The sequence below is a fragment of the Epinephelus lanceolatus genome, chromosome 9, assembly GCF_041903045.1.
Source record: "Epinephelus lanceolatus isolate andai-2023 chromosome 9, ASM4190304v1, whole genome shotgun sequence".
Lineage (NCBI taxonomy): Eukaryota > Metazoa > Chordata > Actinopteri > Perciformes > Serranidae > Epinephelus > Epinephelus lanceolatus.
Window position 1 is genome coordinate 38,102,980 of NC_135742.1, and position 25,674 is coordinate 38,128,653.

The window sequence follows — 25,674 nt, forward strand, 5'->3', positions numbered from 1 at the left end:
ATGGCTCCACTCAGAACTCATTTTGGGGTCCTTTTCAGAACCTTTGTACCTCTTTGTACCCATAGATCTCTCTCCCTCTCCCAAGTATTGGGAATTGAAACTCTGTTCCAAATTAGAACTGAATACAAAGTGCTAGGTAACTGTATGTTTTTTTTTGTATTGTATGTCATAAATTGATGGTAAAGATGTCAACTATGGCAGAACACACGTAAAATGACTTGAGGAGGATTCCAGATACATCTACATTTAATTATACGAAATGAAACCCAAGTAAACATTTGAATATTTCAGGGTGATGACCTTTTAACACTCATGATGTCAACAATCTTTGAAGAACTCTTTTTTCAAAAATGGGCTCTTTGGATGAAAAGGGTTTGAATGTAACGTGTACTCTTACAAAGCACCTCTAAAGAATCCTCTTCTAAAAAAAGGTCATTGGATGAAAAGATTCCTTAGTTTAAAAGAAGAACCCTTAAAGCTATAGTGCGTAACTTCTGTCGCCTCCCAGCGGATAACACGTTATTACAACTAATAAGCCGGCGGCACTTCCATGTACACAGAGTAACACTCGCCACACACCGTGTACACAGAGTAACACTTGCCAGTCGCCACACACCGTGTACACAGAGTAACACTTGCTTTTGTGGTAGGATCCACTTCTGAACCGTGTTTCGGCCGCTTCTCCGCCATGTTGCTTTCTCTTTCTACCTGCGCTCTACCTCTTGCTATGACACTCTCCGCTTTTCCTCCCCCTCCCTTCTTGTTGTGAGGAAGCATTTCCTGTGTGCCAGCGCGGGAATGTCGCCGGTCAACACGCATACTAAAAAAATAAAAATACTGCGAGATGTTAGAGGAGCCGAAAGGCTTAATCAGCATTGTGTCATCTCCTCTAGTAGTGGCTTGGGTGAAACGGACATTTACGGACCTATAGAAGTTGCGCACTATAGCTTTAAAGAAGCCTTTCTTTAAAAAAATGATTTCTCAGAGCATATAGTAGCATTCATATGCCCAGTGATGGCATTTCTGTGTGATTTAAGCTGCCTGAAAATAAGAATATATGGCAGGTCTGACTGAGATACTTAGTGATTATATCATAGAAAAGGGAGAGTAAAAGGCTTACGGTCAAAAGCTTGCAACAATCATAGTGGACTAAAAGTTTTTTGGCTTTCTTTATTCCATATCCATACCTAATAACTACCAACAGTCATGGGAATGTCATCATGTGCTCTTTGCAAATGCTTTGTTAGCATCCAGCTGCAGAGCTAAAGACTTTTGAAAAGCCAGGTGTAGAAACTTGATAGGATATCAAAAATGGTGACCTTTGCTGATCAGACATGGTCGGTAATCTCTCCAACTCTAAAACCATTTTCAACCCACAGTATGTTTTCACAAGCAGCATCCTGTAGCTACCTATCCTTTATCACTTTTTCCACAGTGCCATATATTGACCTGCTGGTACAGTATATTGACAGGATTTCTATCGGTGGTTGGTGTCACCATATTCTGAAACAACTTCCTGCCTGGAGCTCTCTGCTGAGTCCTAGTTTGCCCATTATTGAACCAGTCATGAGAGAGAGAGAGAGAGACAGAGCGTGAGCCAGACAGACAGACAGACAGAATGACAGACAGAGACAAATAGAAAGGAGCTTTCCTCTTTGCTGAGTTTGTACCATTCAATAGTTTGCTGAAGCTCCACTGGCATGTTTTCATTGATTCAACCCTACAAGCAGCAAAGGCCTTTTCTGCTTACACTCATTCAAGCTGACAACTAATCCAGGTAGGCTGTCTTACTGTTGTCTTATTGTCTTTTCTTTTTATTTGTTTTTGTCTCTCTGCACCGTTGCTTGATTTCTCTGTGTTTTTGAGCTCTCTGGTGTCATATCATTTTCTCAGCCTTTTGAGTCAGAGATGGCATTTAGTGCCTCGGGATTTCTTTCCTTAGCTCCAGGCCTAGAAAATGAAGATAAGAGTAACCCAGTCAGAAATGTGTGAAGAAAGCACTAATAGACATTTTGACACTTTGGAGAATTGTGGGCTCTTGAACGTCAACAGCAGACTGATACTCCACTGATGTACATAGGTCTGTGACAGCCTATACTGATATCTTTTGATTGAAACTAACAACTGACTCTCTGTGGAGTTGAAAGTGTCAATCTCCATCTGTAAATATCTAATAGATTCACTGTTATCTTTGCGGAGTAAGTCTGACGCACTAACTTTGTCAGGGTTTTTAAGGGTTTGGTTCCCCTGCTTAAAAAGCACACCGTGCCTTGTGGCCATTCTCTTGTAAAACAGTTTTTTTTATCTCCTGAAATCCCAGTAGTTAACAGTTTTATATGACCCCGTCCTCTTTCAGGAGAAAATACAGTTTGTTAAACAGGCTTTTAAAAACTTTCTGACAAGTCAATGAGACGTACAGTAATTTCTTGAAACTTACTGAGGCAATAATGAGCACCACTTATCCTAATAACTGTAATCTCTCTCTCACTTTATCTCCACATACGAACACACACACACGAACACACACATCTGCACATATATCAGAAGTAGTTTCAACTAGCTGCACAAGGTCTCAAACTTCTAAGGGACTAGTGTGTGTGCACACGTCTGTTTCTATATACACTACTGTATGTAGCTGTGTGTGTGATCTTGTTTGAAGAGCTCATATGTATTAATATTTGTAATATGCATGAATGCTGAGATTTGTACACTACAAAAAAGAAAATCTGGAAATTGTTGGTGTTAAAAGCATGGGTGGATTTTAAGACAATGGGCACCTGGGCACAGATATAACAAAGGCCCCACCACCTTTCCTACACAGGAACAAGAAGCACAGACCTTGTGGTGGCTTTGCCTCTTTTTTTATTGTTTTGCATCTCTTCATGGTTTGCATGCATTGATTTGTGGTTTTGTGTCTTTTTGTAGTCACTTTGCATCTCTTTGTGGTCATTTTGAGTCTCCTCCTGGTCAGTATGTGTCTTTTCAACTGACATTTTGCAGGTGAATGCCAGGGGGGCCCTTGACACTCCTGCTTAGAAGTGGTAAAATATTTGTCCTAGCAGTGAAATATCAGGGTCCTTCGTTGTTTCACTTTTCCTTGACTGTCTTTAAAAGAGGCCTACATTTTTACTAGTAAGAACAAATGGCCTCTTCTTTTAAAGTAAACACGTTGATCTATATGTCAAAGGAAGAAAGTTATCTCACTACCCTGGCAGATGTTTTCAATATTACAGACTAACTCACTAAACAGAATGACCTGTTTTTTGTTTCCACTGTCTGATATGCACATTTCTGTCTGCTGGTGTTTGCCAAAACTTGTGTACATTTGCATGCAAACTGGCAGAGCATATTATCTCATGTGCATGTGTGCATGTTTATGTGTGAGCATGTGTTAGTGTGTGCACATATCTCTAGCAAGCAGTGTGGGGGGTTTTGGAGGCATCGATCGGGCCGTGGGGGGGGGGGGGTTGCCCGCAGCTCTCGCTCCAGCTGCCCACTGGGTGTGAAGGACACTGATGTGACAGCACTAATTACAGAGGCAGGAAGCCAGCGCTACAAGCATACACAGCAGCAGCTCAGCCAGGCTCTGCTGGGCTAAACCCATCCTCCACCAGCCACTTTACACCTCTCATCCTTGGGGTGGACTGTATTTCAAGAATGTCAGTCCCAAATTGAGATATTATCCACAGAGAGCTAGCTCAGTGGTGCTCGGTGAGCTAGCAGTAAAATCTCACTTCCCTCTGCGCAGTGATACGGTGTAGTTTGGTAGAAAGAAAATAGTTCCTACATGAAAATAGTTCCTTTAGCCTGTTGAGGCAGACATCTTTATGGCCAATATCTCCAACACACAGCAACTAACACTAAAACAGTCTAAATAGATATATAGGTACAGGTAATATGTATTTTTTATTTTGGGGTGCATTGTCCCTTTAATTATTTAGTACAAATTATTATTATTATTACAAATTTTAAAACAGAGGAAACAACAGTAGAAACACAAACTCAAATGATTTTTTTTCTTTTGCAGTATTACTTCTAACGCTGGACACGTCATTTTTTCTGTAACAATAAACTACCTGAGAATTCAAAATCTATTTGTTTTGTAGGACTAGGGGTTCAGTGTACCTCAGTTGTAAGTGAAAGGATAAATGTACCAATCAAGCATCTTCATAGGTTGCTTAAGAGCTCTGTTGTTTTTGATCTCGACAATTCATTTATTATTATTAATTTCATTTAAACCTGCATTTAGATTTTTTTGTCAGCTTGAGAGCAGCGCAACATGTCTTTTGTCTGGCCACCTGACAAAAATTAAGTTTAGAATTCACTCTTCTTTTTGCTCTATTTAGTTCTCCCCCAACACTTGCCAAAATATCTCAAGCTGCTAAATGCTCTGGTATATTCACCAGCGAATTTGTCTCCCTGCGGTTTGGTGCAGATTGCGTAGCGTTCAGTGGGTTTATAAGTGTTTTTTTGAGAACAGCTGCTTGCTGTCTTAAAAGCTCCAAAGAGCTGAAGGGAACAGCAGGGTTGGGTGATTTTTCTGTCCAGGTTCATCAGAGGAATGAGAACACCTTTCACATTACACATGCTTGTAGTCATGTGATCCATTAAAATCCTATATTATTGCAGCTTTAAGTTAGCCCATATGTAACCACACAGGTGGTTTGCCAGATATCAGCCACAGGGATGTGATGTAATAGACCTATTAATGTCATAGCAAGAAAAGCACAGGTGTAATAATGACTGCAATATGCACGTTGATAACTTGAAAAGAAAGCAGGAACACTTTACAATGATTGGCATGCAGCACAGATTATTCCATTTATGTGAGCCAGTTTCAAGGTCCTTGTATTCTGCATGCTACTTCACCGGCATGGCTAAGTGGGACACCTACCAAGGCATCGTTAACATTTCTTATACCGGTGCTTTAACTGCTGTGACGAAAAAAAAGCTCTGCTGTGAAATAGGTTTGTATTTTGTATTGAAATACTGTATTCAAATGATTGTGTAATGTGAAAGGGGGTCACATAGTGCTACAGAGATGATATTTTTTTTGCAAGCCAACATGAAAGTTAGTATTGCTTGAGGTTCTCTTGCCAAAAAGCCAATTTGATTTTTCCACTGAAATTTTGATTATTACAGAAAATAAACTCTGTGGCAAACAAACGTTTATGATAGTTACACATTTTTTTTTATCAAGATAATCCTCACAAATGAACAATCGGCAGAAGAAAAAAGCTAATAAAGCTATAAAGCAATATCTCCATGTGATGACGTTCTGTAGTCTCATTTAGCTACTTGTTAGCAACCGCCTTTTTTTAGACACCCAAATTCTTCAAAATTCACAGTGAGATATTAACTGACATATTTTATATTGTAGAACAAAATATAAAAGCCTTTCATGGTTGTATTGACCACAGACTATTTTAAGGCATTTACAAAAAAAATACCATTCAAAGAAACCCATTGACTTTGAGACGAGAGAACCAAAAGTGCTAAAATGCTAACTGATATCCAGGTTTTAGGACTCATTCCTGCACCAGTCTATTATTTCAGTTTTATGGCTGCACATTTGGTTTAGTTTGTGATCTAATACCAACTCATCAAATTTTGCTGCTTTGTCAGTGGACTTTCACGTCTTAATATACCCTCTTGCGTCCGTTGTTGATGTGTTGGGATGGTGCGTCAATTTACAGTTGTTGCATGTATTGTGTCTTTTCAAAATACACTTTGAAAAGAGTTTATACTGGAAATGTACAATTTCTGCTGTCTTTTTGAAAATGCCCGAATTACGTCAAACACTTTGTTATTGTTATTATTTCCTTGTGCAACAAAAGCATGTGTTTAAGGTTATGAGAAAAAAAAAAACACATCATGATTTGGCTTTGTATTCACATGGGAAGAGAACAGTCCGGGGTCTGTTGGACCCAGTAACCTCCACTCCTGCCCGCCCTGTGGGGACTTTCCAGCTCAGCTTACAATGTTACTGGTGGCGTTAACAAACTGATGTCCTCCGGCGGCATTATATAAACTCGCACTGCCACATGGGGAATCATACTGACTGGAAAAAAGCCTTTTTGTGTCAGTGTCTGACACTGAAATAACTTAGCTACTATGTTAGCAAGAGATCATAACATGTCAGAAGTGTGTCTGTTAGTTTGTTTTAAACTTCTTCTCAATAGCAGGCAAAATGGATAAATGCAACTTTAAATATTTTAGGCTACTGCTGCTAACATAAGGCCAGCCTATTAGGCATGCTTTTGTAAAGGCTTTGATGGATGTTGAAACTGAGCAATAGTATTATCTCACAACATTTTCTTTTTTTGCCAATTAGCTCACTTTGGATCTTTACTTTTGTGATCAAGCTTTTGTCTCCAATGTGTGCAAAGGTATTTTACATTGCAGTGATTTTATTCACTGACGAAAAAAAAGGATGCCAATTTGTACATTGTGTCACTAGCCGGATTGACTTCTGTCTTCTAAAAGCATCTTTCACATTTTGTAGACGCACAATTTCTAAACTGCACATAGCCTGCAGTCACAGCCCTGTACATAATACTGTGAGTGTATGCATATAGTCTCTCTAACCTCTCATCAGCTGGAACAGGGTGGCCACAAACTCTGCTGGTGGCAGTCAATGTATGAATTAGTGCCACGTGCGATAAGTTATCCTCCCATTTGTTTTAATTATGTACATTTCCATCGACTTGGCCTCCGTTTTAATTATTTCCTCATTGATCTGCTCTGTAACCCAACATGCAGGTCAGAGAACAAGAGCAGCTGCTGCTGCTGCTGGAGGCTCGCATTCCAGAGATAAAGCAATGACACATGCATACATTAATCACTGAAATGCACATGTGTGTACAGACATGATAATGCCAATATACATGTATGATTACATGAGGAAGGGCACACAAGTATTACACAGGTACAATCACACACACATTTCCATTCTACATTATACAGCCAGTGGCACCCTCAGGAATTTTTCATAGGGGTGGCCAGATGGGGTCACTGAAAAAATCTTGGAGCTGCACACCAAAACCTAAAGCCATAACTGAACTTCAGGAATTCAATTATGCTATTAAGGTATATAGGCTAATTAAAAATTGCCAATCAATCAATCAATCAATCAATCAATCAATCAATCAAACAAGTAAAATACATGTTAGACGATTCATTGTTCATCAGATAGGCACAAATAGCTTTATTTTCAAGGATTCCACTGATAGTAAAGAACAAAACATTTACTGGGGACAAGCCTTCTCAGGTTTACAGGATACTCTTTGCCACCCAAAGAACCCATTTTTATTTAGATATCTTGAGGTGGGAGTTCAAGGGAATGCCAGTTGTTTCCTTGCCAAAATTTAGCCTAAATTTGGAGCATTACTGAGCCCCCTTCTCCATAAGCTATGGAGACACGGCTGGTACTAATGGATACCCTATGTTGTCTGGTTTCTCATGCTACCCTACCTAGCTTAGAAAAATGAGTGATTCAGAGCCCCTTTAAGGCCCAGACACACCAAACCAACATCAAAGAACTTGAAATTTCAGCCTCCAATTATTTTTGCTGGGGAGGCTCCACTGTATACAGCATGCACATATACAAGTAATCACAACAAAAACATATCACAACACACAGTCTAATGGCAGACATACCTGAAGTGTCTCTTCACTTTGATCATGTGAAAAGATGACCAATAATTGTCTTTCCTCCTCTATACCAGGATGGACCATGGAGACCGAGGAATGGGTGTCTCTCACCTCCGCTATGAGGAGCAGGAGGGTGAGTGTACATACCTCGTGTGTGGGTCATATATCTATGGTCGATCCATCATGGAGTGGCCCTCTGCTAATAGAAACAGGAAATTAAGTCATTACACCCACTTTGTCTCGTAATATTATCATGAGACAGTTGATTCATCACACTATCATACCGTTCTAATTTGTTCTGAGAGTTTGTGTGGGTGAAAGCTGTTAATGGACTGCAAATGAGGAGCGAAGATTGACATGAGACTGTGTTTTTGTATGAATCTGTATATTTGGGGATGGGAAGTTGCATTATGCATATTTGAACGAGTTTTTTTGTGTTTTGTATTCGCATTGAGCAGCAGATTAGCAGGTTTCCAAAGATCCAATATTATTTTGCATCTCCCTGTTGTTTAGTTATTCCACATGGAGTTCAGTGTGCAATTAGTTTTAAAGCAATGCCTTAATTGCCAGCAGATGATCAAACTCACATCATCCAGGTTTTTGTTGCAAAACAGGGATTAGCCAGAGCCAGACACCAAGTCGCAGAAAAGCTACAGGACTAACTCTGAATAGACTTGATTTACTTTTATTTGTGACTGTGCCAACCGAGAATGCTGCTTTTAATAAGCAGACATGGTGTGAAACATAATTTATTCAGAGTTTGTTTAAGTGGTTGAACATTCATGAAAACACTCCTCTGAATATGAGGAATTAATGAAAGATCTCATTAGACAATCTGCCTGTGTTACTGGCTGTCACTCAGCTATTTTGGGGTCTTTCATGAAACATTCATTCAAGTGGCTTGTTTTGGACAAAGTGTGGTCTCATTAAAGTTTGTTCTTAAAGTAAATTGGTGCTCTACAGGAACCCATGTTGGCGCTTCAGTTTTGTATTTAATGAGTACAACCATTTGTACAGTATGGTGCATATTCATGTAACCATCCAGCAACTGTATATATCTGTCCCCAGACCATCAGTCCATCTACATTGGTGTCCCAGTGTCTCGAGGATACCGACGCAAACGCAGGCGAAGGCGCTCCAGTCGTGAGGCTGCTGACATGGACAGGGACAGACACTACAACCACCACAGACACCAAGAGCACGACAACTACAGAGACATAGACATAGAAGAAGGACTTATGGATTCAAATGAGCAGAGCCTCCAAGACATCAACCGCACAAGTAAGTCATTGTCAAAAGAGACATAAATGAATAAGGTGATAAAGGACAGCAAGAAGCCTCTTAAACAGCTTTAACAGTAATCTCACAAGGGCGGACCTGAAATTACTAAGACATACGGTCTGATCAGTTTTCAAATGTACCTCTCTTCCTGTTTCTGTTGTGCTGGAACATTCTGATTGGCTGCACTTTGTGTCAGTCGCCAACCTCTATCAGCCATCAGCCTTGAAGGACTAAACATTAACGATTTAATCTCATCTCAGGAGACTTCATAAAGCCAAGCTTACGATACTTAAGTTAAAGGGGCACTCCGCCAATTTTATATGTCAAAGGTTGTTAACTCATCCTGATTAGTACTGCTCAGCCTTCAAAACAGCTGTACAATGCCTTCTGTGGTGCTGGAGGAGCCTTATCAAAAAGGAGAAAACAGGGGTGTGTAGAAGTACCATGTAGAACCAGTACCATGTCCTCATTAGCTGACCTGCCCCTCTGGAGGAAATAGTAATTTTTTTAATCAAAAGTAAGTTTTATTTTTGCTGTTGTGAAAGAGAAATATGAATAGCCCTCAATCATTAAAGTTAGACGAAATTTTAAAAACAAACAAAAAAACCCAGAACAAATGATTGTGACACAAAGCGATGCCCTATGACACCTGTCATGTGACACTTCTACTGCCGAATGTAGAGAGCTCCCATGGGGTGAGTCTTCTTTAATTATGAAAATGTTAAATGGTGAATGGTATAATCAATTGGATGCTCTGTGAGTATAAAGCTGCACATATTCATACACAATCACAAGCAATTTGGACTTCAGTATGTTGCCCCAGGATACTTTGGCAAGCAGGGATCCAATGGCCTAGCTTCCAAAATGTAGAGACTCTAACTGTGAGCCATTAGATACATCACATACAATTGGACTATCAGAAAGTGGTGGTACTGAGTAATGACAGACAGTATGCTGTCAATTTTTATTGTAATTTAACAATATAACAAGTTAAGGATTTCTTGAGCTAATCTGGGATTGTAACTCACCACCTCTCACACTCAAAGCAAAATTTAGTCTCTAGATTTTTCCTTAGTCAAAAGTTCGAGGTCCCACATATTAATACATTCAGCATCATATTTGCGTTGGCCATGTCGTAAAGCTAGTCTGCTGTCTCTGTCAAGTAGCTGTCATTTAGTCATTCACTTTACAGCAGAAAACAGCACTTCAAAGTAAAAGCTCTGTGCTGGGAATTTAATGTACTTAAAAATAAAGAGTGTTTTTTACAAACCTAACATGTTTGCGAGTCACTTGTGGTCCATTCAGAATGGGCCCATCATGACCCACTTTTGGACTGTGACCCACCAGTTGGGAACCACTGCTCTAAACCATCAAGCCAGAGGACAGGATACCAGTCCCCTTAAAATGTCTGTGCACGTTCCTGTGAGAAAATCATCCTGATGATGTCATCATTATGTCACAACAGGCTACATAATTTTAACAGCAAACCTTTGGCATGTTGAGTTTGAAGATGTGTTTGTTTAGAAGGCATTTAAAGTCTAACAAAAGACAGGACTGAATGTTTTGCGGCCTTGACATGTGCTTTATTGATTTTGACCACTGTGTTATAAATCTGCTTCTTACAAGTTGCCCAATTTTATGTAGTTGCAAAACTGCACTGCTGAAATGCCCCTCTGAGGACTGCGGGGGACGGATGTGGTCAATGGACTATTTGGGCTGACATTGTGTTGCTATGCACCTGTCTTACAGTTATTCACTATATAAAACCTACATTTGTGACTGTAGAATAAAGGAAAATAATGGCCTCACATACAACTTCTGCAAATACAGGGAGGTAAGGAAGTAAGTCTTGTAGAAAAAGCTCCAGTGAAGTCTGGGGTTTAACAAGTTTCCTGCTCACAGCTGCCATGGTGGCTTTTACTTCAAATATTTAAAAGCTTTCCAAAGCACTGGCACAGACGTGAAACAGACTGTGTCATGTATTACAATTTTGTTGCACTCTTCTACCTTGTGCTTTTGATTAGATTTTGCTTCCTTCCAGCAGTTTTAACAGTGAACAGCAGGAGTCTGAGACACAGCCCGACAGTGTGTAGCTTCTGTTTCAGGTTGGAGTAATGAGTAGCCTGGCACAACATTGTTGCTTTGGCTTTGAAAGACTTTGGCTACGAAGGTTGTCAACCTTACGAAATCGATGTGGTGCAATCAGTGGCAAGTGCTGTGGAGGTGATTTACTTTGTCTGGACTGTATCCACACACAACTATAGTCTTTTTGAGTGTGTGGGCCTCTGTCCATGGGTATCAGTAATGCATATGGTGCCATTACCAGTAGGAGGATTATAGCAGGGACAATAACGGTGTACAAGACAACAACAGGAGAGAATGAGGCCTGGTGTTGGGAAAGTAACTTAAAGAGAACAGGAGGGACAACAGACTCTGATGATCCTCATTCTGAGAGTGAGGGTGAATTAAGTTGGGCTCTATTTAGCAGCAAGTAAACGGCAAATGTTGATTAATTTCTTTTGCTTGCCATTCAGATAAAACAACATATATATAGAATGCACTGTTAGTTGTTGTCAATAAAGTGCTTCAATATAATTGACTCACTCCGTGTACTGTAATTACCATACAGCTCAGTCCATAGGTTAGCAGCAGCTGATATGGTCACCTCACAGCTCATTACCCTGCAGCGCCACTCATGAGCACGAGGTCCAATTCACCCTCCATACAATAAAATGGATTGTTAGTACAGTAGGCTTATGATTGAATAACTATAATCAGGTAGAAATGTGTGATGTAGGCTTCAATACTGCAGTCATTACTGCTGGTGCAGTAGAGGAAATACATCTGCCTGCAGCTGGTTGTGAATGAGGTGTAAATGAAAAAAATTTAGTTAGAAATTCTTCCTCTGTTGATTCATATGGGAGATCACTATTTACATTCATAAGTCAGTTTGATGGAGCAGCAATGGAGATGGGACATCCTGTTTATCTGGTTGAGAAGCTGTAGACTTACAAGGCTGCAGCTCTGAGCTTTTTTTTAAACATTGTATTTTAGGTTACAATTTATAATCATCATTAGACCCTTAAAGCTACAGTAGGTAACTTTTATAAAAATAACTTATGTCATATTTGCTGAAAGGTATATCCTGACGTTAGAGCACGAGACAGATAATCTATGAAATAAACTATGTGCTTTTGGCTCATCCTAGTGCTCCTAATGGCATTTGCAAGAATCTGCTGTGCATGAGTGAGAACAACCAATCACAGTAGTGTAGGTTTCAGTAAATTTGACAAAAAGTTTTCCTTATAAAAGTAACCTAATGCAGCTTTAAAGCCTGTTAAAACTCTATGAAGTGAAATTACAAATAGTAAAAATGTGAAAAATATTCTTTCATTCCATCAAGTGTCTCCAGCGGCGGAGCGGCTACGTTACATCCTGAGTGAAGATGATGACATGCCCACGCCGACGCTCTTCACTGAGATGGACACTCTGCAGCGGGAAGGAGACGAGCTGGAGTGGAAGGAGTCTGCCAGGTGGATGATTACACTCACAATCACATGCACACTCAAATTCAGGCACAATCATGCTCTCAAACATTGCAATTGCTCCTGTATGATGTTGCTTTGCTTTTGCTTCAAGATTTAAATCTGGGGTATGTCCACTCCACATAGGATTCAGTCTGTCAAAAATACATATCAGAGTGTGCAGCAAACTCTGTTCACAATATGATGTGACACAACTGACTTACAGACTCCACTCAAAGTGGCCATGCCCTTAATTATGTGTCTTTGAGCCTTAATAATATCAAACAGGTGACCTATCCTATATAAAAATTCACTCCCTCTACAGTTGTCATGAATTAGGAGATTAGCTAAAGAGACCAAAACTGTTTTTTGTACCATGTTTTCAACATGTTTATTTCTATTGCAAAGTTGGGCATTTTAACATAGGGGTCTAATGCGACTGACTGGCCTTGGAGCAAGCCTCAAGTGGCCATTCAAAGAACTGCAGTTTTTGGCACTCCTGCGATGGCTCATTTTTTCAGTCCTAAAGGTTACTGCTTGGTTTTTCCTTGCTTTGACAAATCAAAATGGCTGCTACAAAAAAGGTTGATTGCAGATATATCATTATTTCACATCTGTATGGCTAATATCTCATCCCAAATTAATTCAGAAACTGCTTTTGCTTGATTGTTTGGATGAACTTTGATGTTTCCAGGAGCTGCCAACGTGATCCGTTTTGAAAATGGGAAATAAAGGCCAAGGTCAAATGGTGCATTTGTATAATCAATCAACATTGTTGGGAGCACTGTCAGCCTTGTATTGCACAGGCTACTCAAAATGTAGTCTGGCTGATAATAATGCAAAATTAACCCTCAGAAAATTGTCAGCACGGACACTGTTCCTGACAGTATTGTAAGACTGTGCAGTGAGAAGATCAAACTGAGTTCAAACTTTGGGACATGTCATAAAAGTGATTCTTTGACATAAGCAGCAGCACAAGCTTCACCTCAGGGCATTTCCTCTGTGAGTGAACTGAGATCTCTGCTTATTCCCACAAACACCCTACTTCACATTCATATAGTGTCATGCCTGGGAGCGGCATTCTCAAACTACAGACAGCTACTGTGCACCACCAGCAGAGCCGAGGCGCCGAGCTCAAAGACATCTCAACAGTTGTGTATTCCTCACCTGTTCCCTCTTTCCGCGTGTTTTTTCTGCCTTCAGGTGGGTGAAGTTCGAAGAGAAGGTGGAAGAGGGAGGAGAAAGATGGAGTAAACCACACGTGTCCACGCTGTCCCTGCATAGTCTTTTTGAGCTCAGGACATGTCTCCAGACAGGAACGGTTTTGCTGGACCTGGAAGGCTACTCACTGCCTCAGATAATTGGTAAGATGTTTGGGATTTAGTTTCCTTTCTGATGACTGCATCATTGTGTGTCACTGTTAATATATGTTCTGTTTTATATATCAGCCACCGAAGCATCATATTGGCCTGATGTATTTCTTTGTATACACAATGTCAGCTTGTAATGTACGTTAGCTAATGTCTTGTTAGCTAAACATACAAAGCTAAATTCCCTCCAAAACCACAGAGGGGCAACATGGTAAAAAGCTGTGAATATCTTTGCTCTGTATGACAGTGCATGCTTAATGACACAACTAAACTGATGAATTGTATCAGCTGTAGCTGAACTTTCGCTGTGAAACTTTTATATTAGCCTTTTCTTTGAGACACCTGGACAGATATGACAGAATTTTTTTAAAACCTTTTTTTAACAAATATTGCCACAGCTTTGCATGTTAAACAATTTGAAAAGTTATTTTATTCATTTCTCATGAAACACCACTTTATAGCTTAGCTTAGTGAAGATAATGCTGTTGATGTGCTGTGTCATTATGGCCAGGCCAGCTGTTAGGAAAGGCAGGGGGACAACATTTTCAAAAGTGGGCCCCAGCGGGGGTGAAGGGGAGGAATCCCTATGCATTTTTATACTTCCTGCTAATATAGTCAGTCATATTTCTACAGGTATTTTGTATCCCTGACTTTTCATTTAGGAGCTCCTGATTTTTGGTATTCTGACGTAGCTAATCAGGCCGCAGTCTGCCTCACATGTTTGCATTAGCAGCACTTGTGAGTTCTGCATGTCGTGCACCTGACCCATGTCAGATGGATCGTACCATTTCACAATACTTGCGTGGGGTGGAAGTACCAGATGGCACATTGAAATGTGTTTTAATTATAAAAATACATTTATTTATCATGTAAATACACATAACTTGTATTGTCAGTGATTTAAGTCAATAAGTAAACTTTTGTACATGATCCCACTTAAGGGTCAACCATAGAACTTTTCATGGGCCCCCCCTTGGCCTTGGCCAGGGATCATCCTTACCCTTTCTAATCAATTGAGCTATCGGGAATGGGAATGTATTATCAACAGCAAGTCGGTCATCTTTGAAAGATACGTATGATTAGCCAACTTTTTGTCAACATTTACTTAGTACATTCACTTCCCATTGGCTAGGATGATTGTATAGTTTGCATTTGCCTTGTAGCTAGATCTGAAGGTCATGGACTGACCCCTTTGTAAATTGGACATGGGCCTCCAAAGAGTTAAGGTTGTGAATTGGCGATGATGCAAAATTGGTCTTGTCCATTGTAAGACTAGTTTTTCACAGCAGGCTAAATTGTAATCTAAAACTACCTCTATCAGGTAACGGTTTACTACTGTATGGAAATCCCAATACCACAACAACCTCTTTTAACTTTCCCTGTTGGTTAAACATACAGCTGCCAACTCATGCTTTTCCTACTTTCCCCATATTACTCACCACATGGCAAAGTGGAAGCTGCAAATGCATTAGTGTGGAGTGGTCAGTAAATCAATTTAATCATCAATAGAAAAAGAATCAATGACAACAGTTATGGTGTTTCCCAGTGCAGCAAAATCAAACAACCACTGGTAGTGTACATTGCATGATAGCTCCATATAGCACAGTTTTTATGTGCATGGGCAGACCTCACTGTTTCTGCTTATACCTTAGTTTCTCTATTTATTGAAAACCAATAAACCAAAACCACTTATGCAGGAAAATAGGTCACATTTGGCTCTGTAGTCTAGGGTGTTGTCATGAAACATGCATCTGTAAAAAATGTGTCCTATACAATAGTTGTCCTTTGTCACCCATGCTTTTAGCATGGTGAAATCTGATTTTAATTGAACTGTAAATGACAGGCTGGCTTCTTCTACTAGTCTTGGTTATTGTCTGCCTGTTTGCTGTGGAGAGTTCTCCAGCAAATCATGATGATAATAACACACAAGACAATCTAAGTTTATTCATATGGGATGCACAAACATTGTCTATTGCTCTTAAGGGAGTCTGGGGGATGTGCGTCCCTTGATCTCAGGATAGAAATCCACCAGCACAGTCGTTCTTCACACTGAACACCAAACAGTGCTTTAGTGCTACTTAAACTTATATTATATGGTAACAAACTACAGTAATACAATATATAAATGCTTCAAAATGGGAACGCTGGGTACCTATGCCACATGTCCTCATATGAATGTGTCCTTTGCCAGATGACATCATTGAGAGACAGATAGAGGAGGGCATGATATCTCCTGAGCTAAGAGAGAAGATCAGTTTCATCCTGCTGAGGAAACATCGACACCAGACCAAGAAGCCAATCCACCGCTCGCTGGCCGACATCGGCAAGTCCAGCTCTTCTACCAGTGAGTGTCCAGTTATTGGAAATGGTCATCTGGCTTTATCTAGAAAAAACGAAATACATTAGGGACCTCTATTTCCATGACTAATAATCCTACATACAATGTTGGACAGCATATATTATTATGACATACCATAACATAAAATAACGCCCTGTGTCCCTGAGATATAGCAGTTCCTTTGTGTTATCAATGATTAGTCCATTCTGGTCCCATGTATAATTCTGCAGCTTCTGAGAAATTCATTATGCATATCTTCGACTCACTTGGTAAATGAATGAACGCACTCCTGCAGTCAACAAGGCTCATATCCTCCACAAGGGAGGTATTAATGTTTGATGAGTTAATTACCGCTGTAGCATTTCCTCATCTCATCTGGGCAGGACACATACTGTTAGACAAATCGTAAAGCGTCACCTCCTACTGCTGTGTTACTGTTTGTGTCTGTTTATGTTTCCCCTCCCCTGCCAGGTCGTAATGCAGGGTCCCGAGGTGCTGCGGGTCCAGGGCCGGGTATGGGGCCGATGACCAACTTCAACCGATCCACAGAGGACCTCCGAGTGAAACAGCAGTCTGCCAGTTATGGTCGCCTGCGTGAGTCTATGGGTTCACAGTTTGTGGTTTCAATTTACATGCATGGCTGTGCATGTGTTTTTTAAGGTTTAACAGTATTTGGTTAGGATTAATTCAGGAAAACAAAGTTTTTTAAAGGCAAATCCTAAGTTTTTTAAATCCAAAGTCCTTCAGTCTCTTAAACTAATTGACACCCAGCAACTTTGACACAGAGACTGTGGGCTTCTAAACAGTGACTCCTCAATCATCTGTGTAATAACTTTATAGTTAGATATTCAATATAAAAACCATAGAGATATATTAACTATCCTTAGCCAGAAACAAACCTACATCTTGTCAGAGATGGATGGCATTTACTGCCCAAAATCAAATCTATGTACTTGTTTATTCAAAGGCCAGTATCAGCCAGACTGATGTGTTAAAGTGAGCCTTTCAAAATGAGACTGCTGGACTCAACTCCTTCACACATTTATTCCAGCACACAAACAAGCAAACAAACATTTGTTTACTGACCCCAATTTACAAGAGTTATGAAAGTCTTCAAAATTCAAATAGTGCTCACTCTTTTAGGGAGGCAAAATAATGCATTTGAAGAAATAACTCGTGGTTTGGCATTCAACAAGACGAGATCTCCATCTCACCAAATTAGAGTTATAAAACTGTTTTCCTGGAGCTTTCTCATCCTCAGCAAGCATCTTAAAACTAAGCGGGTGATTTGTGCATTAACTTGTATTCTGTATTAGAGGGACCAATTTCCCTCTTGTTGCTTTTTTGATTTATTTTCTTTTTAAGTATCCATCTGGAGGCTTTGCTCCCTAACTGCTCAGTTGTAAATTGTCTTCCATATCATGCCCAATGTGGTTAAAATGAAAAAGGGGAGAAGTAAAAGCACTTTCTATCTTTTGTCATATTTCTTAACCTTGCTCTCTATTTGTCATAAATGGTAACTCTAAGTGTATTTATTGTTATTGTGTAAGTGCACTGTGTATCTTTTTTTACCATTACCCAGCAAACACTGAGATGCTGATTGACCATTATTTGAAAGTCCAATGAAGACATCCTGTTATGGTTCAAAAATAGCTCCAAAATGAAAGTTATGGCAACGTTTCATCGTTATCTGTCTGTCAGCTGGACATCCTTCCTGACTGTCCTAGCAGCATCAAAAGCCCAGTGCTGTATCCATTCGTCCACCATGACTTCTTATCTATGTTGACTTTGTCACTATTTATACTACATCACCTCATGTATAATCAAAGACAGCTTGGATAAAGACTTTTGGCTCTTACAAACACCACAGGCTTCAAATGAAGAGACAGGAGTATGATTTGAATGTAGACATACAAAAATGGTATAAACATCTTTTTTATATTTAAAAAATGAGTGTGGAGGAATACTGGTCTTTGGATGTGACACAGATGCATAAAGTGTGTAAAATAGTGAATGTAGCTACTGTGACGTCACCCATTAGTATGTGGACTGTTCTGAAGCCCTGAGTTTGGCATTTCAGCCATCACCATCTCGGTTTCTTCACAGCCAGAAGTGACTATATTTGGAAGAGAGAGTGAAGGTGTGGAGGAGCGAGGGATGGATCTGACTAAAATCGGGGACACTATCGGCAAACAGTCTTACTCAAAGCAGCCCACTGTTAATCACGCGGAACTTTAAGCCTTAATAAAATGTAAAAGGGTGATCTACAGTTTGGCTGTCTGATTACAGCTGTTTCACAACCAAACAAATAAACTGTCAATAAAATGTTGACATTATTGGATGAGGAAACAACGTCACAATCTGGCTGTCTGCTTCATAACCCCGTTTCAGTTTTTGGCATCTGACCAGAGCCATTTTTTGCCGGGGATGCAACATCACCATCCAACCAGTGTTTGCTGGGCAATGTCCACTCATAAATGATCTACAATATATAGCATGTAATTATTAAGATATTTTAACTGTTGTTGTTTTGCACTCCAGGTCACGCCCAGAGTCGGAGTATGAATGATATTGCAGATACTCCCAGCACAGACCAGGTGACCATTTCCATCTTCTGCACATACTTAAGCTTTGCATGCTAACACATTAGAGGGTTAAATTAATGAAGTTATAAGCATCATTTGGCTTTACAACCTCAAAATCAACATTTCCTCAAAGATAGCATGTTCTATATTCGCAGCAGTTTGGCTTTATCATTGAATTCATGTTCCTATCTTTTGTAATGGCAAAATGTCTCTTTATCTGCATGGAAGCTGTCACTGGAGTCTGTACTCATTTTCCACTTTATTGCTTTCCATTATTGCAGAGATTACCTATCACATGTCTCAGTAAGGCGTCGTGTTGTGTTGAATTGATGTTTCACTGAAGTGGTGGGAGCCAGCTCTGTCCTAAGTGTCATCAATCTTTCATTGCTGTTGCTAGCGAAGGTGACAGCCAGTGATAGAGGAACATGCAAACACATAACTTACTCATTTGTGGGGCCGATGTAATAAATGCTTTAACACACGCTTGGACCGATGCAAGGACATGCTGTTGTTGCTTGGATTAGGCTACAGATAGGTCAGGATTAAGTGTCTTTCACAGCAGTGACTAATATACAAAATTAAATAAATGAGAATTTGTTTAGGAGTGTGTGATGTGGACTGTGAACTTTATTTGTTAGTGCAACTATGAGGACGAGCACTGGCCGTCTAGTTCCAAGTACCCCAGTTATGAGTGGTTGGCTGGATGTACAAATTGTCTTTACAGGCTGACAGTAGGTCACATGTGACAATGGACAAGTGATAGTTTGTCACTGCGTGTGTGTGCCACATTGTCTGTGTCAATATTGAACTCGCATCAGGAAAAACATAGACCTCGCTGTCCAGTCCGCGTGCTCGGCCCTCACATGTAGCTGCAGATTGAGGCTGTGGGTTATTGGCAAGGCTCTCCATCACTGAGTGTTATTGTGCTGCCATCCAATTTCCTGCCACACCTTTACATGCAATCAGACAGGTCAGGTTAGCTCGCCATCCCTCTTTCAGTCACAGCTGTGTCGGCTTACATTTGTTTTGCCTCTCTGTTTCTTGAGGTTTAATGGTCACAGAACAACATAGGGTTGTTATCTCACAGACGTCTGCTGATTTAACAACGCCCTTCCAGACTTATCTGCCAGGTTCAGAGATACTGTTAGTAACAAATGATAAGAAGATGAAACTTTAATGATCCCTGTGGGGAGATCCACTTATTGCAGCAGCAAGAATAGGGCTGCAACCAACAATTATTTTCACAATCAATTTATTGCCCAATTATTTTCTCCGTTAAGTGATTTTTTCTACACAATGTGAGAAAATAGTAAAACATTTTCATTACTTACACAACTTCCTAGAGCCTAAGGCAACACTTTCAAAGTGCTTGTTTTATTATTGCAGTGCCAGTGTATTCACTTTACTGACACGTTCTACAAAGAAAAGCAGCAAATCCTGAAAGCTGAAACCAAGAACGTTTTGCCAGTTTTGCTTAAAAGATTACTGAAAACATTCATTTTATTATCTAAACAGTTTGCATTTGATTTTCTGTCTAATTGTTTCAGGAAAAGTTATAAATATAAAAGGAAAACAAGAGTTACCACCTTGTGGTTGTATACCTCTGTGAACCTGTCAAGTTGCAGTTACAGTTTACAGTACATTCATGTCTGTGAAAACATGGATGCTTCACACACATCTACAACAGAACAGCATAGGAGATCTAAAAAATCAGCACAGTTTCAAGGTGGACTTCCAGGATCAGTGTCACCAGTTCAGTATCTGATCAAATGTCTCCCCTCGTGTTCCAGAGTAATGAGTGTTTTTGCAGAACATTATGATGTCACAGTGAAGTTGACCTTTGACCTATTTGAAATTTATGTGAAATTTTGCTATAATAAGTGTATGAATTCTTGAGTTATGGCCAAAAACATGTTTTGTGAGGTCACAGTGACCTTGATCTTTGACCTTTGACCACCAAATTCTAAACAGTTCATTCTTGAGGCCAAGTTGATGTTTGTGCCAAATACCAGGAAATTCCCTTATGGCGTTCTTGAAATACTGTGTTCACAAAATGAGGTGCAAGGTCACAGTGACCTTTGACATTCAACCACCAAATTCTAATCAAATTCAAGGTGTTCTTGAAATGCCACGTTCACAAGAATGCCACGGACGAGGGCCCAGTGATGTTGACCTTTAACCTGAGAGCAACAAATTCTAATCAGTTCATCCTTGACTCATAGTGGAAGTTTGTGCCAAATTTGAAGAAATTCCCTAAAGGCGCTCTTGAGATATCACATTCATGAGAACAAGACAGATGAAAGGTCATGGTGACTTTGACCTTTGACCACCAAAACTGAATCAGCACTTCGTTGAGTCCCAGTGGACAATTGCGCCTAATTTAAAGAAATTCCCTTAAGGCATTGAGAGATATTATGTTCACAAGGATGGAATGGAGAACATACGCTCATATGTACAACTCGGAAATATCGTTGGCACGGAGACATAATAATGCTGCAAAGGACAAAGAGAAAAAAATAATTAAATAAGATAAACCAAAAGCAAATGTGTACTGACTTAGCATGTTCTCTCTTTTCCCCTCCACTTTCTGTAGCTGAAAAATAAATTCATGAAGAAAATCCCCAGAGATGCAGAGGCATCAAACGTCTTGGTGGGCGAAGTGGATTTCCTTAACAAACCCTTCGTAGCCTTTGTCCGCCTGGCTCAGGCTACAACACTAGGAGGTCTTACTGAGGTCCCTGTCCCCACCAGGTGAAATAATCTGCAATGTCCTCTTGACCCTGATTCATCAAAGCCCTTTTGACAGACACCGGCCATCCCAGCACATATCTCACATTTGTCTCATCACCATACAGATTCCTGTTTATTCTCTTGGGACCCCAAGGAAAGGCCAGGTCCTACAATGAGATCGGTCGAGCCATAGCAACCCTAATGGTGGATGATGTGAGTATCTGTCATTGTGTTCTGAAAAATGGTTCCATGACATGCCTTCTTTAGTAGTCACCACATGCTGACACTGACACTGCCTCAATATGTATTGTACCAATGTACTGTGGGAACCGAAAGTGCCATTTACTGTACACAGGCAGTGAGCTGGAGTTGAAGCTGAAACGAATGTGCCATGTGATTGTGTTTTAAGTACATCTGGAAGTGATGCTGATTGTAAAGCAGCAGTAAGAAGCTGGGTTTCTATTGGGATAATGAGTCACCCATGGCTTCCTAATGCGAGCGTTACTCTCGCTCCTGAATGCAATTTTAGTTGTTCTTGCTTACAATATCACTGAGCACAAAGCCACATCATGTGCTATTTAAACAGCAGATGCAAGTAGTAAAAAAATAATAGGCTGTTATTTTAAATTGCCACAGTTGTGCACAAAATGTTCACCAGTCACAATCAAACACTGACAGTAAGGTTTGTGGATAGCAACCCTAAGTTGACCTTCATTATAATTTGGCATCTTAATAGCGGTTTAATCCTCCCCCTAACCCCCCAAGCACCACCTGACCTCAGGTAAGTCACATTACATGGTGCAAAAATAGTGCATTCCTATCAGCCTGAGCTGTACTTTGTGTTTCTGCTATTTAGCAGATGTTAGCATGCTAACATGCTAAGGTAAAAACATGGTAAACATTATGCCTGCTGGTATGTTATCAAGGTCATTAAGATTATGTTAGCTTGTTAGCTCAAGTGCAGCATTACAGTATTAGCAGGGCTGTATACTAATGTCTCCTAACCTTTCCAATGACAAAACACTCACTGGGTTTATTCCTGCACTTACTTCATCTTTATGTGCCCACCAAAGAGGCCTGGATACAGCTTCAGAGGCTGTGCCCCATTCACTCCTATAAAAGCTGCTCAGTGGCACACATAGCCAAATAAAGCTGGATTTCAGCATTATGAAATTACCTGGATCTTCCACATCCTGCGGCCCATAGAGCAAGTGCACCAGAGACTTTCCCCGGCCTAGCAGCTGACTTCCAGTTTAGTACCCTGCTAACTTGAATGGGGATAAAATGAATTTAATTGTGCAGCTTTTGTAGACTTTAGGAGTGATGGAATGGATCATATCAGTGAAACTAGTCATTTCAAGAAAGTTGTGACGTTCAAAATAATTTATCCACTGACTTACAGGAGTTTCTTTCCCAGTGTAAGTGTATGGAAAAATGTTTTTTTTGGGGGGGGCCCAATGGCATAATGTGACAGACCTAGAAGTGGAAGTTGTAGTTGCACAGTTTGACTACAGCCTGGCGCTGTTCCTGGGGGCTTGGTGCTCGCAAAGCTATCTTGGAACCTATCAACTATCAGTCTGATGACAATAAGCCTGTGGGGGCGACAGGAAATATTTCAGGGGTTCCGGTTAAGCAAGCAGATATCAGAGGCAAGACTTCCTCTTCCGTGTACCGGTCATTTCAGCAAAAAGGTAATATGAAGCTTAACCAATTTAGATGAGAAGGGATGGGCTCAGAGATTGAATTTCAGCCAGTGTGTTCCGCCTCTTTGGCTCTCCACATGGACTGTTTACCTGCCTGCCTCTCAAATGTGATCAGTCAATACTACTAGACTACAAACTACAAATATATACAGTTATTAGTTGGATTTAAAAACCTAACTCTAGCCAGTGTAGCACGAGACTCCAACACATTCAGTGATGTACAGACCAGAATCAAGTTTAACTGTTTGTGTGGGAGGGAGAAAATCAATGAAAGCACAACACACAACTTTTGGGGGAAAAAAATCTGCCTTCCCCTGGCTGCAGATACCTGCCGCTTTTCATTTTAGTTTGTGCTCTTCTTTTGGTTTACAGTCGTAATGACCCGCAGTGTTTGCAGCGTGTAGTCACTATTTAGAAAACTAGAACTGGGCCGATGCCAAAGTCATTGCCAATTAGAATCAATGCTTTGATTATGCTCCCGCGCACTTGACTTACAGTGTTTCTAGGGCATGATTAGCTACTGACTGACAGTTGTTTTTGAATGTAATCCAACTGAGGTCAAAATGTCGATATAGCTCCTACAGTTTATGTTTAACAAGTCTCCAGAGACCATCAGAGAGGAGGGGAAAGAGTCGAATTCCAGTTATTAGAGCAGTACGTACTGATCACTATCACTTTGATGAACTCTTTCCGTCTTTCAGCTTTTCAGTGATGTAGCCTACAAGGCCAGAGATCGTGAGGACCTCATCGCGGGCATAGATGAGTTTTTGGATGAGGTCATTGTGCTGCCACCTGGAGAATGGGATCCCAAAATCCGCATTGAACCGCCCAAGAAAGTCACCTCAGCTGACAAAAGGTTGGAATTTTACCATCCGCCTCAGTAAGGCACATTAAAGCTCTCGGCTCATTTGTCTGTAGCACAGTAAGCATTATCCCTACAACAATTGTATGAAGTTAAACCCTCATTAAAAATCAGTTTGTTTTGTCAGAGATTTAGACCCGCAGTCAAATAAATTGTTTCCTGAAACCTTGAGGTCAGAGCTTTCTGCAGGGAGCAATAATGCCTCCATGTCAACAGGCCTCAGCCAGACTTGCAGGATGAAAAGCCTGTGAAACTGCACTCATTACATCATTGAGTAGTCCTTTAATAAACATACATGAATTGATACCCCCCATTTTTGCTCCCATCTGTGCCGTACTTCTCTTTTCTGCAGGAAGTCAGTGTTTTCCTTAAATGAGCTCGGACAGATGAACGGTACAGCTGGAGGAGGAGGAGGCCTGGCTGAGGACGAGGAGATGCCAGCACAACATGAGCTCGGAGAGGAGCTGGCATTCACTGGACGGTAGGTAGCCCAGGCCACATGGCAAACTGTTGAGAGGTTTGGCTCAAATTTAGCCAAACTCTGGCATATGGAAATTAAATTTGAATATCAGTTCATCCAAATCTGGCAAAGCTGGGAAACTATTTGGGTCCCCAAAAGATGCAGACGCTCCTTGCACGTTAGCTGAGGATACAAAGATTAATCTTTGGTTAAATTGGCAGTGTTTGACACCAGTTTCAGCTGTGTCTAAAACGACAGTACCAACAAACCAAATTTTCCAACTTTTGTTTTGTTTTTTTTTCAGCAGGAAAAAAAAAATGTGATTTTGTCCTGATTTAATGCAGTGATCCTTTTTTTTAGAATCCTAACCACTGTGTGTGACTGTGTGTATTAGCTTTTGTGGCGGTCTTTACCTGGACATAAAGCGGAAACTGCCATGGCTGCCAAGTGATTTCTATGAGGGTTTCCACATTCAGTCCATCTCCGCAGTGCTCTTCATCTACTTGGGCTGCATCACCAACGCCATCACCTTTGGTGGACTACTGGGAGACGCTACCGACAACTACCAGGTAAAAGTGCAAGAGTCCCAAACTTCCGAAACAGGACAAGTGAATTTATTTTAGTCATTTTATGTGAACTTGGTTTATCAACTGGATATGCACTCACACATCCCAGAACATTTTATGGCATTTTCACAGTCTTTTTAAAGAATTTCCTGGCATGATAATAAAGGAGTTTAAAAGAATTTGACCCAAAAGATGCTAAAACCATGACTTTATTTGCTTATTTGCTATTTATCAAGCCTGGAAACAAAGAAAATATGTGATTTAAAATAACAACTATGTTCTTTAAAGATATCATTTGGATTCAGACATCTTGTGACTGATTCTGTAAGCAATACTGGCTCCATATAAAACTGCTCTTCATAGAAAACAATGTTCAACAATGTTCAACGTTAAGTGGACTTCTGACATCTACATATGACACGCTAGGTATCCTGAGTGCATCTGTTGTTGACATTTTGGGGGGACTTTTTCTTGGATGGGAGTTTTGTGGTCAATATGAGGTGCACCCACAAAGACTTGAGGAAGTCACTGCTTCCAGCCAAGACATAGTCCATCCACTATAGCCACCGTAAAACCACTTTGGTTGAATTTGGTTTTTCTAC

At 40.4% G+C, this 25,674-nt stretch overlaps 1 protein-coding gene across 1 annotated transcript in view; it reads left to right on the plus strand.

Moving 5' to 3' along the window:
* Positions 1 to 1,680: 1,680 nt before the first annotated feature.
* slc4a5a (solute carrier family 4 member 5a) overlaps positions 1,681 to 25,674 on the plus strand; it is a 46,491-nt gene continuing 22,497 nt past the window's right edge. Inside the window, exons 1-13 of the mRNA XM_033620176.2 lie at positions 1,681 to 1,777; positions 7,728 to 7,786; positions 8,722 to 8,934; positions 12,338 to 12,467; positions 13,662 to 13,822; positions 16,020 to 16,172; positions 16,638 to 16,760; positions 18,708 to 18,763; positions 21,345 to 21,502; positions 21,607 to 21,694; positions 23,886 to 24,040; positions 24,399 to 24,527; positions 24,901 to 25,075. Coding sequence (XP_033476067.1) covers positions 7,729 to 7,786; positions 8,722 to 8,934; positions 12,338 to 12,467; positions 13,662 to 13,822; positions 16,020 to 16,172; positions 16,638 to 16,760; positions 18,708 to 18,763; positions 21,345 to 21,502; positions 21,607 to 21,694; positions 23,886 to 24,040; positions 24,399 to 24,527; positions 24,901 to 25,075 — 1,599 coding nt within the window. The 5' untranslated portion in view covers positions 1,681 to 1,777; position 7,728. The remainder of the gene's footprint in view (positions 1,778 to 7,727; positions 7,787 to 8,721; positions 8,935 to 12,337; positions 12,468 to 13,661; positions 13,823 to 16,019; positions 16,173 to 16,637; positions 16,761 to 18,707; positions 18,764 to 21,344; positions 21,503 to 21,606; positions 21,695 to 23,885; positions 24,041 to 24,398; positions 24,528 to 24,900; positions 25,076 to 25,674) is intronic.